We start from the raw sequence: 22,520 nt of genomic DNA on the forward strand, positions 1-22,520 counted from the left end.
CAATTCCCAATTTTTATTTAAGGTAATAGAATGTAAGTATGCATAACCCCAAAATCACCCGTATTTGGCTGGGGACTAGGACTTGTATTTGAAAATGAGATATCTAATGTGCTCATCATTCTTTTAGCACAAAATAAGCAGGTCTTTCATACATTCATTCATATGAATTCATTAATCATTCATCCAACTGTTCATATATCCATCAAAAATTTACTCTGCCTATGTTGTACCAACAATTGTGCAAGGTGCTACAGATCAAAAAATTAGGTGAAATAAAATTAAATAAGTGAAATTTGGGAAATACTTCCCTTAAGACCTTTGGCTAATGCACGGTTTCTCAACCGCAGCAATACTGGCATTTGGGGCTAGATAATTCTTGGTGTGGAGGTTGTCCTGTGCATCCTAGAATGTTAGGCAGCATCCCTGGCCTTAACCCATCAGATGCCAGTAGCAATCCCTTCCACCCCAACCCCGTGTTGACGCAGTTTCCAGACATTACCAAATGTCCCCTGGGAGGCAAGGGCAAATCATTCCCAGATGTAAAACCACTGGTCTTATGTAACCTTCTCCACTTTGAGAACATACTGATTCACAGACTCAGAGACTTAGAAACCAAGGAGGTTTCTCCTCTTAACTATCAGTATATAGATGAAGAAACCAATGCCAGAGATAAGAACTCTCTTAGAAGTATACAATGGTTATGTTTTATCAAATTTTCCCTAGTGGATAAGAGATAATAATTGCTCCCATTTTCTGAGTATTTATTACATGTGAAACACTTCAACTATTGCCTGAGTTAATTTTCACAACAAACCCATGAAGTTAGGTATTAGAGAGAAGACTGTGAAGCACAGTGCCTAGATTATGAAAGCAAATTGGTTTTGAATCACAGATCACCTCAATGACCTTGGGCAAGTTACTAATTAATCTCTCTATGCCTCAGGTTCCTCATATGTAAAGTGGGTATAATCGCCTCACAGTGTCATTGTGGAGCTTAAATGAGTTAATATATATAAAGGGCTTGGGACAATGACTGAAAAAATAGGCATTATATAAATTATAGTTACTTCCTGTACCCACTCATCATCATCATCATCCATTGTATACACAAGGGAATAAATTCACAGAGGTTAGAATATTCGGCCTTAATCACTCAGCTAAAAATTTCAGACCTAGGATTCAACTTTAGTCTGTTTAATTCCAATGTCTACACTATATGGTCTATATTATTATCTGGAACAGTAAGAAAAACAAAAAACTATAACAGTTCACATGGAGCATCTCAGCAGATTCTTATGGTCAATAGTCTTTTTATAGATATAACTGCTTAAATTAAGGAAGCTGAGGCTGGAAGAGGCTAAACAAATTAAGTGTTCACAAGAACTTCTCTACCTACAAAATAAGTAAAGGAATGTGGAATGTCAACAAAACTCATTGTACATTAAGTGTTACCTGTTGAAGCTAAATTGATGAAGAGTTTCAAATTTAATTCTGAAACAGGATACATATTAAAACTGATGACATAGTTTATATCAGGATTGTTTTCTTTCTTAGTGGTACATAAAATAATGTTGCATGTTACAACTGAAAACATCCTAAATACACTGAAATTTTATATTATCTACTTATTCCATCAAATATTTATTAAGAACAATAACATAAATACCATTTATTAAGTTCTTGCCATGTGCCAAATATTGTTATAAGACCACATGTACATTAAAACATATTGTCTCATTTAAGTACTGGGCTCCGAGTATGTGCCAGGCAATTCTAGAACATTCCTTGAGTAGGGAAATCTACAGTAATCAATTCCAAAGACTCTGAATAAGTCTTTAAATGTTAAATATTTGATAAACTTACTTTGTTGTCTTTCTTTCCAGCAATTATTTCGAATATTAGTCACATAATCTTCTTCCACACTCTTTTCTACCTTTTGTAATAATATTCCTTTATATTCATTTTTAAAGTCTTTGTTGACATAATAAACGACACCCAAGTTTTCTGTCTGCATTTTAATCGTTTGCCCTGATCCACTGTAAAAGAAATGCTTGATCATTATTTTTTTAATTAAAATTGTACATTCTCATCTGCTTCTATAAATCAAGCTAATAAAAATAATTAAAAAGTCAATATTGGTAATCAAGTATTTAATATTATCTCAAATTACCTAAAACCACCATTCATGTCATAAAAAAGTAATCATATTTTAATACATTATGTTCCTATAAGTTCTCTCAACTTTTAGTTAATAAAAATCTTAATTGGAAGAAATAAATCACTTCTTATTTTTAGACCAATCTGTTTTTAATATTATATAATCACTAGCAATATGATTTTACAAAGTTTCCATTATATTCATTGTATTACACTAAAGTTTTTTGGAAGGTATGCTGCATTAAACTTGCTATATGTCCTGATCGCTTATATATAAAGTATATTGTGGAAAAATACCTCACATGACAAAAAAGTAATATTTGCTTTTATTTAATCAATATTTTATAAACAGAAGAGTGAAGTCATATCCTCTTTAACGACACAAATCCTATGTGAGATCAATCACAACTCTATTTTTGTCTTTAAAGTAGTTTTGTCTTCTAAAGTTTTTTGTCTTTGATGTCAACACATTACCTATTATATTAAATTGCCATCAAGTTCGAACGTAACACTTCTGTCTTTATCCACAATAGAACAGAAATGTAAACTAACATAATACAAACTTATTGTTTAAGTAAACTACCTTTAAAATTAGACATTTTAAAATCAGGTACACAGGTAGTAATAGAATATTTGGCACTTAAAAGTTTAAAAGACCACAAGGCCCTTTAAAGTTAGTTAGGTATGAAACAACAGTTCTTTTTTTGTAAAACTTCACTGAGCTACTTACGATCTGGGATATAAGGAATAAGGAGGATTAGAGACCATCAATTGGCTTAATAATGACACGAGGATCAATACAATAATGGGCATCAGCTGGATAAACACAGAAAAACCTCCCTACAAAAAAATCACCAAAGAATAACAAATTGTAATATAACTTTAGTTGTCAATAATCCAACAATTGTCAAACATTTTTAGAGGAAGAAAGGACATTTGAGATCATCGGTTCAGTGCTTCCAAATCTGCCTGATCATACCAACTTCCTGGGGTGATTCTTAAAAATACAACTTTTTAGGTGCTTCACCTAGAGACCCTGACCCTGAATTGGAAAACACTGGTATAACCTGATCTCATTTTACAGATGAGGAAGTTCTCTGTCTCCCTCTTTTTCTTCATACACAGAGACTCTGTCAATATGCAGCAGGTTGCAAAACGATTTTTACCATGGATTTGAGGGTGGAACATGGACACTGATGAGAGCGGCACAGCTGGGGACCAGACCTTTTAATTTCTGGTCCAGTGCTCTTTCCATTTACCTTTCTCCTTCACGTAATTTAACAGCTATATGCAATTAGGTATAACTGCATTAGAATAAGGCAAGTTACTTCGAATTTAAATTTTTCAGTATTAATTCTAAATTATTTAGAACCAACAATAAGAATTTACGTTCAGAACATGCACACTGCAAGTTTACCTTCATTAGAATCACAGAATATCAAATGTGAAGGTGTCATATTGCCCAACCACCTGTCACCTTGACTTCTAACCCTGCTCCCCCAATATCCCTAAGGGATTCTCGAGTCTCTATTGAACACCTCTGGTAAAAGAAAACGCATTACTGCCTTTTAAAACAACTTGCCCTATTTTCAGACAACTCTATGCTTTTCCTGAGCTGAAATTTGCCATTTTCTGATTTCTAATCATATCATAAACATACATCTCCTCTTTCTTCTTCTCTTTCATGTCCACTATGTTGATGCTGATGTTGACTGCTATAGCCAGCTCGTCCATTTGAAAATGAATGTACACTACCTAGAAAATTAAAAGCAAGGTTAAATTAGGGAGAACAATTATCATCAGAAAAATCATATTTTCCTTTATATTTTTATTTATTTATTTTTAATTACTAAAACAATGCGTGTTTGAGTAATGAATGCTTATTGCCCTCTCCTCTTATGAGTGAAGGGTAGACAAAACCAGGAATGATTCTTCTTTGCTTCCCTTAGAGTAAGGAGAAGCTCTTTCTTGATGAAAACTTGAACGAGAGGTCCTCCCTAATACTGCATACAGAGAGGACTTTTGCTGTGGTTGGTTGATTTTACAAACCTTGGATCATTAATCTGAAACTCTGCTTTCTGCATTTCTCAATGAATCTCATGTACTTTTAGAAATCAAAAACTCGTACTCTAATTCATTTTTTAGAAAACAGCTGTATAATATACTATGGTACAGGTGGACCACAATTTTCAAACATTTTCTTGTTGATGGACATTCAAGTTGTTTTCAAAAAAGGTGACCAACCAGAAATGGCTATCACTGATAAAGTAAACTATGTTATAATAAGCAAAAGAACTGCAAATCAACTATCAGAAAAATTCACTATTGTCTGAAAGATTTCTAATTGTTCCCAGCATATTTTTAGTCAAAATTATTAGTCTGAATAATTTTTTTGTGAGAGGTAATTATGTATCCTAGTACATCAAAATGCAAGTTATATTTTCAGTCATTAATTTGTATTTACACATCCTCTTTCTTTCAAGGATGCTTTACAAAATGCCTTATCAATGATCACAATCTTTCTCAATAATATTCAGACAGGACTACCAGGCCAAATTATATTGCTACATTCATAAAGACTATCCTAATTTTGAATGGGATGTTTAACTTAGCACCTTTCGTTACTGCTGTAAACAAGACTGGAGCTATAATTTTAAACATCTTAGAGGAGCTACTCTTAAAGAAAATTAATTTCCACACAAGCAACTTACAGTAAATGTAAGTAAAACACAGTACTACTTATGCTGGTACTAAAAATCTATTCATTTAGTAGTACTTCTACAGTATTTTACTTTGATAGCCTAGTTCAAGAAATTATTTCTATCTTAATGTAATTTTTTAAAACCCACTTACTTTATATGTAACTTATGATTCAGACATTTCAATGGACAGTACCTCCACATACACCCATATTAACAATCTACAATATTATTAATGAAATCTACAAAGATCTTCAAAGAACCAATGTCAAATAGTCCTTCAAGGTACAGGTTACTCCCTACAATTGTATTGGCACTTAATTAATGCATTGCCACTGGATTTCCTACTTACAGATCCTTTCTTCAGCTCTATGTAAAATACACAACATCTTTTTAAAAATAAAGTATGTTCTAGGAAAAAGACAGACTTACAATAAAGGTAATAAGTCTAACAATTTTCTTCTGTCTTCATGAAAAACCATCACAGGATCATAATACTATAAGAAAATGTCAGGGAGAAGGTACATAAATCTCTAAATAGCCTAACCGGAGGTGACGATCTCTAGCTTCATAAAGTACAAATATTTATAACTAACATTAAAATACCTGAAGGAAATCCACCACCAAAGAATATGTTAAACAAGTCTTCTGGAGTTATATCAGCTTCACAACCTCTATGGAAATTAAATCTACCATTGTTCTGCTGATTACATGCTTGTTCTTCATTGCCTGTGAGGTCATACTGCTTTCGTTTTTCTGGATTGCTTAAAACCGCATAAGCGTTTCCAATCTCTGAAAAAGTAACGAGCAAAAGTTGATAAGCAAAGTTGTTTGTTTTTTTTTGGTTTTTTGTGGTACGTGGGCCTCTCACTGCTGTGGCCTCTCCCGCTGCGGAGCACAGGCTCCGGACGTGCAGGCTCCGCGGCCATGGCTCACGGGCCCAGCCACTCCGCGGCATGTGGGATCTTCCCGGACCGGGGCACGAACCCGTGTCCCCTGCATCGACAGGCGGACTCTCAACCACTGCACCATCAGGGAAGCCCCTAGTCTACTCTCTTTGATAGAAAACTTTTATTTTTAAAGTTTTACAAAACACACAAATGAAAATCTCTCTTCTATCTAATTTAATTCCTTAACCAATTATCTCCTCTTTTTCTATTCTTGAAAGATATAAAAAACAAGTGGTTTCCATCTTCTGTAAAAAGTATTTTGGCAATTACAGAGCAATAAATCTATACTTACCTCTCATATAAACAAAAAACTATAGTCTTTACTTAGAATAAACAGCTTGGTATCCCAAACACGTAAATTTAGATCAAATGGTTAAAAATAAAATAAGACGATTCAGAAGGTAATGAAAAGGTCCTATGTGTTGAATGAATGAAACCTGCCATTTCTGCGTGCTGACACACTAGCAGCAATATTTTCTTTTTTTTTTTTTTTGCGGTATGCGGGCCTCTCACTGTTGTGGCCTCCCCCGTCGCGGAGCACAGGCTCCGGACGCGCAGGCTCAGCGGCCATGGCTCACGGGCCCAGCCGCTCCGCGGCATATGGGATCCTCCCAGACCGGGGCACGAACCCGTATCCCCTGCATCGGCAGGCGGACTCTCAACCACTTGCGCCACCAGGGAGGCCCAGCAATATTTTCTAATTAACTACCTTTGCTCACCAAGCATCTCTGGCTTACAATCTGGGTTTTCTTTTCTTTATTTTTTTAGCCATGCCACGCGGCATGTGGAATTCACAGACCAGGGATCGAACCTGGGCCCCCTGCAGTGGAAGCATGGAGCCTTAACCACTGGACTGCCAGGGAAGTCCCAACAATCTTGGTTTTCTATGTAGTTTCCACTCAATGAAATATGGGTTCATCAACCACCGCCCTATTATGATCCTCTTTGGAGTTAATAAATTGGCATTCTGATTTACAAATAACCCCCTATGTATTGAATAATGTGCACCTTTCCTCTAGAGATGAATCACCACCAAGCATGTTGATAAATATTACGTTTCTAGTTTTGCAAAGTGTAGCATTAGACTCTGAAATGTACCACACCAAAGAACAATCACCTTTGTTAAACTCCTCTAAGTGTTTGTGTGGGGTGACATATATGTTGCTCACCTCTTCAAAACACAACACAGGCTGTAAAAATATTGGTAGGTTCACTTACTGTTATTCTAAGACCAATAATGCTAACATGACTTCAATACAGAAATGGGAGAAAGAAGCAGTTAAATGTCCTTAACATTATTGAAGAATACTGAAATCATCTAACAGATCACAAACATGCAAATAACTCACTGCCAAATGTGTTTAGACATCTTAAAAACACAAAAAATTTTAAATTAAATGATTTTAATTCAGAAAGTGAAAAAAGGTTTTTAGCTCTGGGGAGGAATATGTGCTAAAGTTAGTGTTTTTGAGTAAAGCAGATTTTCCTATGCTTTCAACACACCACTTTTAATCTAAAGAGACAGAGAAGGCTCTCACTGTCACAGAGATAGTCTACTTTCACCAGCACCACTTTGGCAGCTGCTTTTACTGGAAAATATTAATAATCCCCAAATGTATTTTACTTGCCAACTTCTTTTAAAAAATGAAACTGTTTTGCAAACAATTTTAACAGTACTTTTATGAATGACAATTGAGTCATCTATCTTTTAGGAAAATTTTAAATGATTATCTCCTTCCTGTTATTCCAAGACCCCAGCATTTCACTGTAAACATCATACATTGGCTTTATGAATGCCAAATTCACAAGAACAAATAATCGCAAATTTAAGCATTTTCCTATGAATCAGAAGTTAACTATTATGAATAAATTGTAATAAACATAAATTATAAAATCAGTTGTCTCACACTTATTTACTAAATTGGCAAAAAAACTGAAATAATAAGAAAGAAAATAAAGAAAATATTAGCCAAGAGAAAAGAAACATTCTTGAAAAAAAAAATCACAGTAGTTAGAACTACATATGAAAAATGCAAAAACTGGCCAGAGTTAACAGAAATAGAAGAATACTGGACAAATAGTGATTCCAAGTAATTTCCCAATTCTAGACAGTCTCTAATATCTTAAAAACTCATAAAAAATATATTGCTTTTAGTTATTTTAGAACCAGCTGGTAACATGCTAGAAACTCATGCATAATCATCACACTACTTGTGTGTAGTAAACTAGAAGGCGTGCACGGGTATCTAGAAAAGTTACTTAGAACTTTGCCAAAACTGACATGTTGCTTTTGTGAAGCCAAACAGCATATGTTTGGCTCTTGGTATAACAAGTTAATAGTGAAGTTTTAAAGGATTTTGAGGAGGCTTGCTTATGCTGGCCTCTATATGCACCCGTCTAAAGGCAGAATTTAATATTCTAAAACACTGTAAAGTGGACTCTGAAAAGGGCTTAGAAAATTGCTTTAAAAGGTTTACTTTACTTTTAAAAGCATCTGTTGCTCCAGGTGCATGGTTTTTGTCTGGATGAAACTTCAAAGCAAGCTTTCTATAAGCTTTTTTCAAATCTTCATCACCAGCATCTTTGGTAACTCCAAGTACTTCATAGTAATTTTTACATTTGTTTATGCTGTGAACAAGAGAATGTGTTACATTGTAAGTAAACTTCAAGGAAGAGCTTCGAGTAATACCTCTATTTTTTTTATTTATTAGAATAGTATAAAGAATTGTCTGTGGACTGTTTTCTCGACATCAAGTTATAGTTTATCCGTTAAGGGTTATTGCTCCATTCTCTTTTTCAATCACAGACCATTTTTCCAACCTCTCCCAATCTAAGAAGAATTGATCATAAGAATGTCCTTGGTGCAATTTATCACAACTACAGAGAAGTAAAGCAAAGCTCATAACAAATGTGGATGAAGTGCAGAGCACACACTGTAACTAAAATGAGTGAGAACAATTTTATAGTACTCTTAAGTGCATAAATAAATTCCAAAACTCCTTGCAAGTATGTCACAGCTAAAGATTAATGTGCATTGCATTCCAAGAGTTTTATTGTTGCATAATGTAACTTAACCAAATATCAAAGCAACAGTTTAGTGCATGTAGACAATTACAGTACCCTATGGCTTCAATGACAAGGCAAGTTAATTCAGCTAGGCAATGCTAAAGAGAATTCATTTGTGTCACTCTCTATGAAAGATAAAATCTCATAATAAAATACATCATGGACTCAAAAATATTTGTTACATCTGATTTTCATTATGATGAACATACTCTTAAAGATTACTTACATGTTTATAACCCTAAATATGCAACATTTAAGCCCAGAGTCTTTGAAGCATGTTAGGAAAAGAAATAATCTGAATGGAGCAGAGAATACTAATCCTTTTGTATGCTAACATTGTCCCATGACCTAAAAATTTTCCTTCACTAAAATACAGCTACATTTTAAATATTTTTTGCTGAGTACTATATAACTTTAAATGTGTTCCATGTATGAGCGCCCTGATGACAGAAGTAGTAAGAAGTAAAAGGATCTGAGGCACAATTGTTCCCTGACAGCTAAAGAACTGCAAAGGCTGACTTGAAATTTTCAGAGAAAAGAGACAAGGTTGATCTTATTTCGCTACTAAACCTATTAGCCATCACAGTGCTTGGTACATGATGGGTTCTCAGTAAATATTTATGGAATAAATGAACCTTAGCTCTCCTTTCATAATGAAAGCATTCATCATTTGTTACATGAACAAGGGGAAAAAAAGAACACACTGAAAATATTATAGAATTTTTTAATAATCACAACAAAAATCTGTTAGGCAGTCTTCTTCAGAGTAATAATAATTAAAATTAGATTTTTCTACTTTAGATACTGAATAAATATGAACACAAGTCAATTTTATTTCATAAACATGACATTTCCTTTATTTAGTCAATAATATTTATTGAGCACGAACTACGTCCCCGGGGACTTGAGATCTATTAGAGAACAAAACAGAGAACGATCACTGCCTTTGTAGAGACTCATTTTCCTAGATATGTTAAGAAACTATGTGATAGAAAAACAGGGAAGAACGACATGTAGAGAACACCTACTGTGTGTCAGGCACACATCCACAGCCCCATATCCATGTTCCAACATCCATAAAGCTCTGAAAAATGGAAGGTACTCTATAACTAACTTGACTGCAAAAACCTGACCTGGAAACTTTCAGAGGCAAAATTTCAAAGGCAAAACTGAACTGATGTGAAGCTGCTACAGAGTCTTCATTTATCACATTCAAGTGTGATATTTGTACCTTTTGCTGCAGAAATGGCACTATTAGGTTAGGACTGCTTACCAGACCCTGCTAAGACATTATGTAATCTATAACATATGCTCCTTATTACTTTTCGAAAATATGAAGATCTCGAGTTCCAAACTACATCTGATCCACAAAAATTTCACGTAAAGAATTGTAGAATCTTATTATGCTGATTATTTTACACAAATTATCTCATTTACTCCTCATTAGGTAGATATTATTCCTATTTAACCAATGAGGAAATCAAGGCTTCGAGTGGTTACGTAAATTGCCAAAAGTCATATAACCAAGTAACAGATGGAAACCAAAATTTATTTCTTCAACAAAAATTTACTGAATATCCACTTTCTGTTAGATGCTGTTTCAGACACTATAGTGGTAAATAAAGCAGTCCAAAAATCCCTCCTCACATTAAATTTACAATTGGGAGAGAGACAAGCAATTAACAAATATAGAAGTAAAATACGAAGTACATCATATGACATCACATGGTGATATATATTTCGAGAAAAATGAAGTGGCAAAGGGAAAGAGTGACTGGAAAGAGAGGCCTGCTATTTTAAACAGGGCGATTAGGAAAGGCCTCACAAGTGAAGATTCAATCCTCAGTTTGTCTGACTTGAAAATCCTGCTGTCTCAGAATCAGAATAAAGAAGAAAAGGAGCCCATTCAGACTCCAGACCAACCATCCACTTCCTTCTATTTGCTCTTCTAATCAGTGTTTAAACACATTCTCTGTTGGTTTTGGTGCTCCAAACATGCCTTCTCTGCCTCTCTTCTTGTTTAGTTAGTTTCTACGTCTTCAGACCTCAGCTGAGCTCTTCCTTTTCTCAAGAACTCAGATTCCTCAAGACTAAGTTTGGTTAGCCTCTTATATTCTTCCAAAGCTCTCCCAATGCTCTCTGAACTTAGCCCTATCCCAGCAATTATCTTAAAGGTACCACAGCTATCAGTTTACATGTTTGACTACTTTTCCAGACTATTAGGCCCCTTGAAGGCAGGGACTGTGTCTTGTTCACCATATGTGTTGAATGGATGGATGGCTAGTACAATTTGAGGGCAGAAATGGTGAAGATCTAAAAGTCATTTTTGGACCAAAGATAGTAAGTTCTGTAAGAAAAATATAGTTGGCACCAAAAAATCAATTTGGAATAGAAGACTGTGGGACAAGGACCAGAGCTAAAAATACGACAGACACTATCTGAACACAAAAGACAAAAGGCAGTGATAAACAAAACACTGAACAATCCTAAAGTCATTACTACTTGCTTTGAATGCGTAAGATGTTTCCTTATGTACCAGATTAATGCTATACAATTATTTTGTTGATTATTTCCTGAGCACAAAAGGCTAGGCAATAGAAAAAGGCAGTCTAGGAAAGGGCTGCTGGATAGTATAGGGAAATTAGGTTGGAATTCACAGTCTTCTAGAGATGGGTCATAAAGCTAAGTACTGTCACAAAGAGAAAAAAGGTAGGAAAAACAATTATTTCACTAACTCTTAGCCGTATCTAGCTCTACCATAGCTTGCTTGCCCTGAATTTTTCATCATATATTAGAGAAGAAATTCTTTGAGAAGCTAGCAGAGAGGTATAAAGTCAACATCACCAATGGACAAGCTGTAGACTACATATCTCAAGTAATGCTACAAATATACTCATTTACTTAATTTTTCACACCTACATGAGAAATTACCATTCACAAATTAATTTTATTCTATATATTGTTCATTATACTCCTTTTTACCAACTAACTGCATTTGTCACATTTTTTTATAGTTCGCTCCTTACTGAAAGATTCAAACCTTCTTCACCATCCTCACCAAAGAATAAAAAAAGAAGGAAGGAAGGAAGGAAGGAAGAAAGGAAGAAAGGAAGAAAGAAAAAAGAAAAGAAAAAAGAGGTAATCTATTACCTGCCCTGGAAGAAAATATTGTGCAAAAAGGCCAGAAAGATATGTCTGGGAGCTCAACAGGGGAGATGTATGCATGGCTCAACTTTTATGTCTTCCTTTATGTGTGAGAAAGCATTCTGGCCGTGGAAGGAGGGGGTCTCTTTCTATTCTTTTTTTCATATATTATAGATGATTTTTAAATAAACTTCAAATTTAATTGATGTTTAGGAAAATAATTCTTTACTCCTGAGACAAAGGATTATTTATGTTATAAATTTAGCAAAATGGTTTATTTTGTTTTCATTTAAAGAACTACAGCTTAAGTCCAATCCTAATGAAATCCCCATAATTCAAATAATTTTAACAGTTATACAGAAGTGTTCCTAATTGATAAATATAATGATGGCCAGTTAATGATTTCTCACTGATCTTGTAAATTTTTAAAATAAAAGATGGGCTTTTTTTCTATGAGATATTAAAAGTCTCTTTAAATTAGATCCAGGACACCTTTTGCTCTGTAATTTTTCAATATATTTCAACGCAAAGACAACATACAGTGCTTAGTTTCACAGAATATGAGTTTTTACAAAGTTACACACTTTTTCTTCAGTCTTACTGTAAGCTAGCTCTTACTTATGCAATGGATGCAGTATTATTGCATGGCTTCTCCCATTGAGCCAAATTGTCACTGAGCAACTTGTTTGCATAATCATGCTAACCAACAAGATAACATGGCTTTCTTCAGAAAAATCCCCTGCGTATAGGTAGAACAAAAACAAAAACATACAGCATGTAAGTGTTTGCTGGTGATCTGTTACCTCACTAAAGCGACACTTATAAAGGGTAATATAACGAGTGTTACATGATTAGCTAAGCAACTCTTATACAGTATAAGGTACCAAGTGAAATACTTTGAATAACTTAGGGGTTCTATTAAAGAATGTTCTGATCATATTTATCCCCAAAGGACAAAACTTCATTTATTTAATTTAAAAAAGGTATGCTAAAATTATTGATAAGATAAACAATCTCTAATACAGGTATACTACTAAGCTAATACTTGTACTCCATAAAAATTCAGTCTCAAACTTGGCTGGGTCCACAGTGCTAGCTGGCAATCCCCCCATTCCATCTGCCTTTCCCCTCTGCAAATACTCTATACCTTTACCACTCTTCTCAAGCTTTCAATCTCATCGCTTTTCTTCTAACTCTCAGAGGATAACTTCATCTCCAATTTCATAGAGAACACAGACCCAAAAGACAGGAACTCCCTCAACATTTTATTTCCATCTGTCCAATTCTGGCCATATACAAAGGGGATCTGCACCCACAATCATCTTTCATCTTTCACACAATTCACTCTATTTAGGTCTTTTACTGAGAACAAGTTCTCCCAGTAAAAAGTAATTTCTACAAGAAAATAAAATTTGTTTTTGGAGAGATGTCGTTTCCTGAAACACAATTCAGCACACTGTTTAATTAAAGGTTTTTCTTAAAGAAATTCAAAAGCAAGTCTCTCTGATATAATACTACAGTTATAAAAGTCATTAGCAAGATTATTTATAATTCTCAAAGTACTTCACTACCATTCAGGCTAACCAAATACCCTTTACCATGATTATGGAGTCTTTGTTTCTTATTGTGGTCACACAGATAAAATGTTACATTCAAGCTTCAGCATCTGAATATATATGAAGAAAAGCAAAATATAAATACATTGATACTTGATTTAAAAATAACTTCAATTCCAAATTATGGTGAGTAAAAAAGAATTAACTAAAAATAAGAATGGGGAAAGAAAGGGTGAAAAAAGAAAGAAAATAAGATTAAAAGAGAAATAGATAAGAAAGGGTAAAGGAGAAAGAAAACTAGCTTTACCTACTTTTCACTTAAGCTAGTTCACTGTATTATTCACTTTCTATGTTGAATTATCTGATTAATCACTGTTCAGAGTCCTTCATCCTTATACTTTAGTTTCCTTAGACAGCAATTTCAGTACAATATCAATAGTTTCCTTAAGCTATAGCAGGAAACCATAACAGTATTTTCTCTAGTGTTTCATACTCAGAAGTTCATTTTCTTTCCAGAAAATCTTTTCTTAATTATAAAATTAATAAAGTCAATCTCCAAAATCCAGCTCATAATTTTCCAATTCTACCTAATTCTTCTGCTTTAAGTAGAAGTGTATCATGAAGTAAAACCAAAACACTGAGACAGAATGATCAGAGTAAGAAAAATATTAAAAGGAGAGGACGTTATAGTGTTTGCATATGTATAAAGAGAGACTTAAAGAAAGAATATAAATACAAAAAAAACTATCCTTCATTAATATAAGTAGGAAATTGAAAATGCTGTTGCAATTTGCCCTCAATTTCCTTCTCATATGAAATTCTCCTGTTTTCATATATATATATATATATATATATATATATATATATATATATATGACAAAACAATTCTTTATCCTCTTTCTATATTGTTATCTAAACACTGTACTGTGTCAAAAATTGAAACAATTTGCCTCAAAAAATTTCTTTCTGTAAGTAGCTTTGTGGCTTATAGTTACTTTAAAAGATGGAAACTTCCATAGAGTTGGTAATTTACAGACTGATTTTATAAAGAATATAAAGCATAAGACACCCAGAGTTCAATTCCTCAATATCTGTTCTTCTACTGAATTATAACCCAAACCCATTTTTTAGGTGTTACGACATTAAACTTATATTAGTATCAGTTATAATTGACATATAAGTTATTTATTCCTACCTGAGAACTCCATCTACTTGGTCTTTGGTGTAGCCTTTTCCACTTTCACCACTACCAGAGGAGCTGTCCTTTGTGCAGTTAGGCTTGCTTTGATCACCACTACCTGACGGTTTTCGGCAATGAGGGCTATTTCCAGCAGTGCTCCCATTTTTCATAATTATTTCCAATAGCGCTGTGGAAAGATACAGAAAGCATACTATCTCTGTTTACATCAAGGTACATACACATGGTCTTGAGAAAAAAGTTATAAAGCTGACAAATTGTGTACTTCAGAAAGATACACCATAGGGTCTTTTAAAATAAATAGCAAGCATTCTCTTATGTACTTAGCTGTTGACAGACTACTGATCACCATTTAGAAGTAGAATATTAAGAAGTTTAATGTTAGTAACTCAAAATTACTATCATCCAATAACTTATGACATACTTTTATTTGTCACATCATGGTGAAACTGCAGAATACCAAAGAAAAAGATAGTCCTTAAAGTAGCCAATGAGATTACCTAAAAAGAAACAGAAATTAGACTTCCTATTTATTTCTCAGCAGCAACAATGGCAGCTAAGTGAGTAATATCTTCAAAATACTTAGGGAGAATAACTGTCAACTTGAGTTCTGTACTAATTTTCTGAAAATTAGATAAGAATAAAATAAAAATATTTTCAAACAAACGAAAACTGAGAAAATTTACCACTAAGATTTCACTAGAAGATACTTAAAATACATATTTTGAACAAAAGGAAAATGCTTGCAGACAGGCTGAGATGTAAAAGGGAATGGTCATGATGAGGTCCAAATACTGTGGAGCAAACACTGTGGTAATGTGTGAGTAAATCTAAACTGAGTCTATAAAGCAACAGTATATGTCTGGGATCTCCTATAAAATACTGGAGAGGCACAGAAGAAGGGTAGAGAGAATATATGAAATAAGAATAGCCATGTATATTCATAATGATTAAAAATGGGAGGGTGGTAGGGATTGATTAAACTATTCTCTCTCCTTTTGAGTATGCTTGAAACTTCCCGTAATGAGTTAAAACTAAACATTGAAAAAAAAATCAATAGAACTAAAAGGAAAAAACAGAGAAACCCACCTTGACAGTAAAAGATTTTAACGCATTTTTAATCCACAACTGACACTGGGTCAATTAAATAATCACTAAGGATACAAATGACATAAACTTCTAATTTATCAAGTTTGATCTAAGAAACATAAAGTAATTATATCCAACAAATGTGAATATTCATTCTTTACAGGCACACAAGGAATGAAACTTGACTACATTATAACTAGACCATAATATTATCCTCTTCAAATCTCAAATAATTAGTATTATAATATACTACAATCTCTGAGAAAAATGCATTTAAGTGAGAAATCAATTACAAAAATGTAACTAGATCACAAATGGGTTGGAAAGGAGAAGAGTCTAGAAAAACTCATGTATCAGAGAAACAATCATAATATAAACAAGAAAATAGAATTGAAGAAAAATGAACATACTACATATCAGATTTTGTGGGTCATCAAATGGTGCTGGCACAACTGGAGAGCTATATGAAAAACAATGAATCTGGACCCCTTCTTCACACCATACACACAAATTAGCTCAAAATAGATCACACACCTATATGTAAGATCTAAAACTATAAAACTCTTAGAAGAAACTATAGGAGTAAATCTTTGTGACTTTGATTTAGTCCAAAATTCTTAGATTTGACAAATTAAGTGGCAAAAGAAAAAACAGAGAAACTGGACCTTATCAAAATTGAAAACTTTTGCCCCTCAAAGAATATCATCAATAAAGTAAAAAGACAATCCACAGAATGTGAAAAAATATTTACAAAATCATATATCTGAAAGAGACATATATCTAGAATATATAAAGGATTCTTACAATTCAGTAATAAAAGGACCAAAAACTCAATTAAAAATGGGTACAGGATCTGAATAGACATTCTCCAACATAGATATACAAGTGATTAATAAGTACATGAAATGTTGCACAACAATAGCCACTAGACAAATGAAAATTAAAACTACAATGAGATACCACTTTACATCCACTAGGATGACTATCATCAACAAGATGGACAATAACAAGTGTTGGCAAGGATATGGAAAAATGGGAACCCTTATACATTGCTGGTGGTAATGTAAAATGATATGTCCACTTTGAAAAATCATCTGGTAGTTCTTTAAAAGATTAAACATATAGTTACTATTTGACCCAACAATTCTATCCCTGGGTGTATACCCAAGAGAAATGAAAACATACATGTACACAAAAACTGGTTCACAAATGTTCATAAGAGTATTGCTCATAATAGGAAAAAGTTGAAACAACTGAAATTTAAAAAATTTTTAAAAATGAAGTATTGATATATGCTACAACATGGATGAACCTTGAAAACACGCTAAGTGAAAAAAGCCAGTCACAAAAGACCACATATTGTATGATTCCATTTATATGAAATGTACAGAATAGGCAATCTACAGAGACAGAAAGATCAGTTGTTGCCAAGGGTTACTGGGGAGGGAAGGATAGAATTGGGGAGAAATGAGTCATTGGTAGTGAGTATGAGGTTTCTTTCTGTGATGAAGAAAATGTTCTAAAATTAATTGCTGTAATGGTTGCACAACTCCGTGAACCCACTGAATGGTATACTTTAATTGAATGAATTGTAAGGTATGTGAGTTACATCTCAGTAAAGCTGTTATATATATATTTTTAAAATCCAGCATTGTCATTGTCACATGGCTTGTGGGATCTCAGTTCCCTGACAAGGGACTAAACCCGGGCCACAGCAGTGAAACTGCTGAATCCTAACCACTAGACTGCCAGGGAACTCCCGATAATTATTCTTAATATTTTACATATGAGAAATTTCTTCCATATCTTTTTCCTAGCTAATGCATTCAAGAGGTCACCAAAGACATAAGATATTCAGTTTTTATAACAATCTAGCTGTAGATGGTACAGAAAGGCTCTTAATTAGACACCAATCTAGTAGTTATTAACAATATAAGAATAACATATAGTTAATTTTTAACTATAGTTTAGTTCATATTTAATGCAATCACATTAACCTTGAGAGCAGAAGCCAGCATGGTCTAGTGGGTAGTGGTTCACAACTTTTTAATATGAAAAATTTTGTGGAAATTCTGGGAAGACAGCAGCTTACATTCTAAATCTCATAAATTAGAGCAATTAGACAGCAAAATCAAAACCTCATGTAAAAAATCCCAAAATACAAGAAGGTGGGGACAAGCCACCAATAGTTACAAGATCTATGTGGATAGTATCATCTGTGCAGGAAAAAGCAGAGGACAGTAACAGGGCATTTTACCAGTCCACAGGACAAAATAACTGCAAAATAGCCAACAGGGACTCTCTATGAAGCAGAGCAGGCGAAAATGAGAAAAGTGAATAAAAAGGAATGGGTTTTGCTCACTACAATAGCATGTGATTGAAAGGGTTCACAATAAACTCTTAAGGGCATCCAGTCACTACAACTCTCAAAACTAATCAGTCAAAGCTCTCCTCCAGAACAAAGCTACACCAAGGAGAAACTGCTGGAAACAGGATCCAAACTGAAGAAACGAGAGGCGATAGAAAAAAAAAGAAAAGCGAAATTCCAGATAAAGTGGGGAAGGAGAAAGGAGTGAGGAGATCTTATGTAGCAAGGTGACATACTTTCAAACATTACACAGAAACTGGAGAAGATCTCTGTGTATTTAGAAAGGCTAACTAACTTCACATAAAAATAAATAAAAGAGGGCTTCTCTGGTGGTGCAGTGGTTGAGAGTCCGCCTGCTGATGCTGAGGACACGGGTTCGTGCCCCAGTCCGGGAAGATCCCACATGCTGCGGAGCGGCTGGGCCCGTGAGCCATGGCCACTGAGCCTGCGCATCCGGAGCTTGTGCTCCACAACAGGAGAGGCCACAACAGTGAGAGGCCCGCGTACCACAAAAAAAAAAAAAAAAAAAAAAAAAAAAGAATAAAAGAAAATGATAGAAGTGAAATCTGATACAAAGTTACATTAAAAAAAGAACAGGATAAATCTCTGAACACAATGAAAGCACACCACAAAGACTTGCCAACAAAATAGGTAAACACTATAACCTATTATTTCAAAACAAGCTGAAAAGACTTTTAAAAATTATTCACAATACAAAAGAACAACATAAATTAGAATTAAAACCCCCAAAATTATCTACGCATAGCTTAGGTGATAAAACTCAGGAGACAAAAAAAAAAAGAAAAGGAAAAATCAATTCAAAAAAGAATTAAACTAGAAGAAACAAAGAGTTAATAAACACAACAGAACTGCTGTGTAAATGAAAGAGAACATAAAAAGGACAATTTTTTAATTAAAACAAATGAAAAAGGCAAAAAATAAGAAAGAAAATGGCAAATATTGAAGATAGTTAAAGAAGATCCAACATACATATAATGAGTCCTGAAGAAGAAAAATACAGGAAATTAAACCAATATAACAATTGGAGAAAACTTTCCTGATATAAAAATAAAAACATCTGAAACCACATAATGAAAGGGCAAATCATGTACCTAAGAATACTGACCCAGAAAAACCAACATCAAGATATACTCTAGTAAAATTAATTGGGCATCTAGTCAAAAAGATCAAATGGCTTATTCTCTTATAAAGAAAATCAGATTGTCATCGGACTTTGCTCATCAGTAGTACTTGCATAAAACAATAGAAATATATATTTAGATACCCAAAGAAAGAAAATTTGAGCCAAGGATTTTGTATCCCTCACTAACTTCAAGCATTAAGAACCACAGCTGAACTGTTTTCAACATTCCAGAATTTAGGGAGCACAGTTCCCACAAGGCCTTCCTAGAAATCTACTAGAGAACAGGCTTTAGGAATCCAAAATTAGACATACAATGACATAAGGACTGATGGTGAACATTAAATGTACAGTGACCCATTGAGTTAAAACTGAACAACAATTAAAAGAGAGCACATAGTATGTAATAATAATATGCTCTGACACTGTAGATAGGCTCAAATATTTTTTAAATGGTAGGCTTCCTCTGTCTTTCCTTTTACTTGTAAAAAAAAAAAGATTATTTGTCTTCTCTTCCTTTCATTTTCATTTGGCAGCTGAAGCCTGGACCAAAGAAACTTATTGGGACCAAGGAAGCACTCATAGCCAAAAGCATGGCTGAGCTTGATAGGTCTGCACCAATGGGATCAAAAATGCAACTCATTACATACAGGGGGAAAAATGAACAAATAAGCAAATCGATAATAATGGGAGCCACATTTCTTACTCTCAGAAAATGGAATTACAGGGGGCTTCCCTAGTGGCACAGTGGTTGGGAGTCCGCCAGCCTATGCAGGGGACGTGGGTTCGAGCCCTGGTCCATGAGGATCCCACATGCCGCAGAGCTGCTAGGCCCATGCACCACAACTACTGAGCCTGCACTCTGGAGCCCGCGAGCCACAACTACTGAGCCCGTGCACCACAAGTGCTGAAGCCTGTGCGCCTGTAGCTCGTGCTCTGCAGCAGGAGAGGCCACTGCAGTGAGAGGCACGCACGCCACAGCGAGCAGTGGCCCCCACTCACCACAGCTGGAGAGGGCCCATGCGCGGGAGCAACGACCCAACACAGCCAAAAATAAATAAATAAAATAAAATTTAAAAAAAACAAAGAAAATGGAATTACAAATATGAAAACACAGGTTAGAATGAACCCTGTGGACTCCAAACAGAGGTGTGTGAATCTTTGCACAGACTGCAAAATTAATATAGATTAAATTACTACAGGCATGTGTATACCCACAAACATATATAACACACAGATATACATACACATACATACATGTGACATACACACATACATGCATTCATACATACATATATTTCTTTTTTTAAAGATTTATTTATTTATTTATTATTATTATTTTTGGCAGCATTGGGTCTTCGTTGCTGCACGCCAGCTTTCTCTAGTTGTGGCGCGCGGGGGTTACTCCTTGTTGTGGCGCGCAGGCTTGTCATTGCAGTGGCTTCTCTTGTTGCGGAGCACAGGTTCTAGGCACGTGGGCTCAGTAGTTGTGGCTCACAGGCTCTAGAGTGCAGGCTCAGTAGTTGTGGTGCATGGGCTTAGTTGCTCCACAGCATGTGGGATCTTCCCAGACGAGGGATCAAACCCATGTCCCCTGCATTGGCAGGCGGATTCTTAACCACTGTGCCACCAGGAAGTCCCCATACATATATTTCTTAGCTCTACCAAGAGGACCTAGAGGCAATGACATACCTGTAGCAACGAGCTTATCAAGTGTCTATATCTTAGTTTCTAAGTACCATTATCCACTAAAAAGAATCAGGACTCCTGGGGAGAGAACTGATTCCCAGGGCAGAGAAAGTAAAAAGTAAGCCTGAAAACTTTTTTGTGCCAGAAAGGAAGGAAGTTCAAAGAATGATGACGACATGTCAAAAAGACATAGCAGCCAGCTTGAAGGGGCTCCTACTGACTAAATCTGAGGCAATCTGAGCATCAAAATGAATAACAATAATAATGGATTAAATAGGAATCCATGAATCCATACTAATAAATAAAGTTGAGTGCCAACTAATAAACTGCAGAAGAAATAATGGAATAAAAAAACTAACATGTGGCAACCATCAGAAATTTATTCTGGAAAGAATCATCAATGGATGCTAAAAGGAGTTAGTGAAAGTTTGTTGTGGAACAGGACATTTACAGTTTCAAAGTATTTTCCCACAAAATTTATTAATTACAAGAGGGGGGGAAAAAGTAAGTTTAGAGTGGAGAAACCTGGTAATCACCAACTTCACCAAGTGATCAAAGTTAACCTCACCAGTAAGGACCAAATCAACATAACATGTCTCCTGATAAGTTACACTAAGAACATGGTATGCCTGCCAAATATTCATATGAGGAAATGTCAGCCAAACCCAAATTGAGGGAAATTCTATAAAATATCTGGTCTGCACTCATCAAAAATGCCAAGATCAAGAAAGAAAAGAGGGCTTCCCTGGTGGCGCAGTGGTTGAGAGTCCGCCTGCCGATGCAGGGGACATGGGTTCGTGCCCCGGTCCGGGAAGATCCCACATGCCGCAGAGCGGCTGGGCCCGTGAGCCAGGGCCGCTGAGCCTGCGTGTCCGGAGCCTGTGCTCTGCAATAGGAGAGGCCACAACAGTGAGAGGCCCGTGTACCACAAAAAAAAAAAAAAAAAAAAAAAGAAGGAAAAGAGAGGGGATGTAAATTGGTACAGCTGCTATGGAGAACAGTATGGAGGTTCCTCAAGAAACTAATAATAGAGCTACCGTATGATCCAGCAATCCCACTCCCACTCCTGGGCATATATCCAGAGAAAAACATGGTTCAAAAGGATACATGCACCCCAGTGTTCATTGCAGCACTGTTTACAATAGCCAAGACATGGAAGCAACCTAAATGTACATTGATAGATGAATGGATAAAGAAGACGTGGTACATATATACAATGGAATATTACTCAGCCATTAAAAAAGAATGAAGTAATGTCATTTGCAGCAACATGGATGTACCTGGAGATTATCATACTAAGTGAAGTAAGTCAGACAGAGAAAGACAAATATCATGTGATATCGCTTACATGTGAAATCAAAAAAAGATGATACAAATGAGCTTATTTACAAAACAGAAACAAACTCACAGACTTAGAGAATGAACTTATGGTTTGGTTATGAGGAGCTGGGGTTGGGGAGGGA

General features: G+C 35.0%; 1 protein-coding gene across 4 annotated transcripts in view; it reads right to left on the reverse strand.

Moving 5' to 3' along the window:
• The window catches only part of DNAJB14 (DnaJ heat shock protein family (Hsp40) member B14), a 38,057-nt gene that overhangs the window by 7,040 nt on the left and 8,497 nt on the right, over positions 1-22,520 (reverse strand). Inside the window, exons 1-7 of one of the 4 annotated variants that reach the window (XM_060115442.1) lie at positions 13,615-13,668; positions 12,635-12,755; positions 8,289-8,434; positions 5,463-5,648; positions 3,818-3,912; positions 2,888-2,997; positions 1,864-2,036 (exon numbers count right to left, since the gene is read on the reverse strand). In XM_060115442.1, coding sequence (XP_059971425.1) covers positions 1,864-2,036; positions 2,888-2,997; positions 3,818-3,912; positions 5,463-5,648; positions 8,289-8,434; positions 12,635-12,714 — 790 coding nt within the window. In that variant the 5' untranslated portion in view covers positions 12,715-12,755; positions 13,615-13,668. Of the gene's footprint in view, positions 1-1,863; positions 2,037-2,887; positions 2,998-3,817; positions 3,913-5,462; positions 5,649-8,288; positions 8,435-12,634; positions 13,669-14,767; positions 14,940-22,520 lie in introns of those variants that run through there. The other 3 variants (XM_060115443.1, XM_060115441.1, XM_060115444.1) reach the window with 3 other exon arrangements.

Source organism: Mesoplodon densirostris, chromosome 1 (genome assembly GCF_025265405.1).
Source record: "Mesoplodon densirostris isolate mMesDen1 chromosome 1, mMesDen1 primary haplotype, whole genome shotgun sequence".
In the NCBI taxonomy this organism is placed as follows: domain Eukaryota; kingdom Metazoa; phylum Chordata; class Mammalia; order Artiodactyla; family Ziphiidae; genus Mesoplodon; species Mesoplodon densirostris.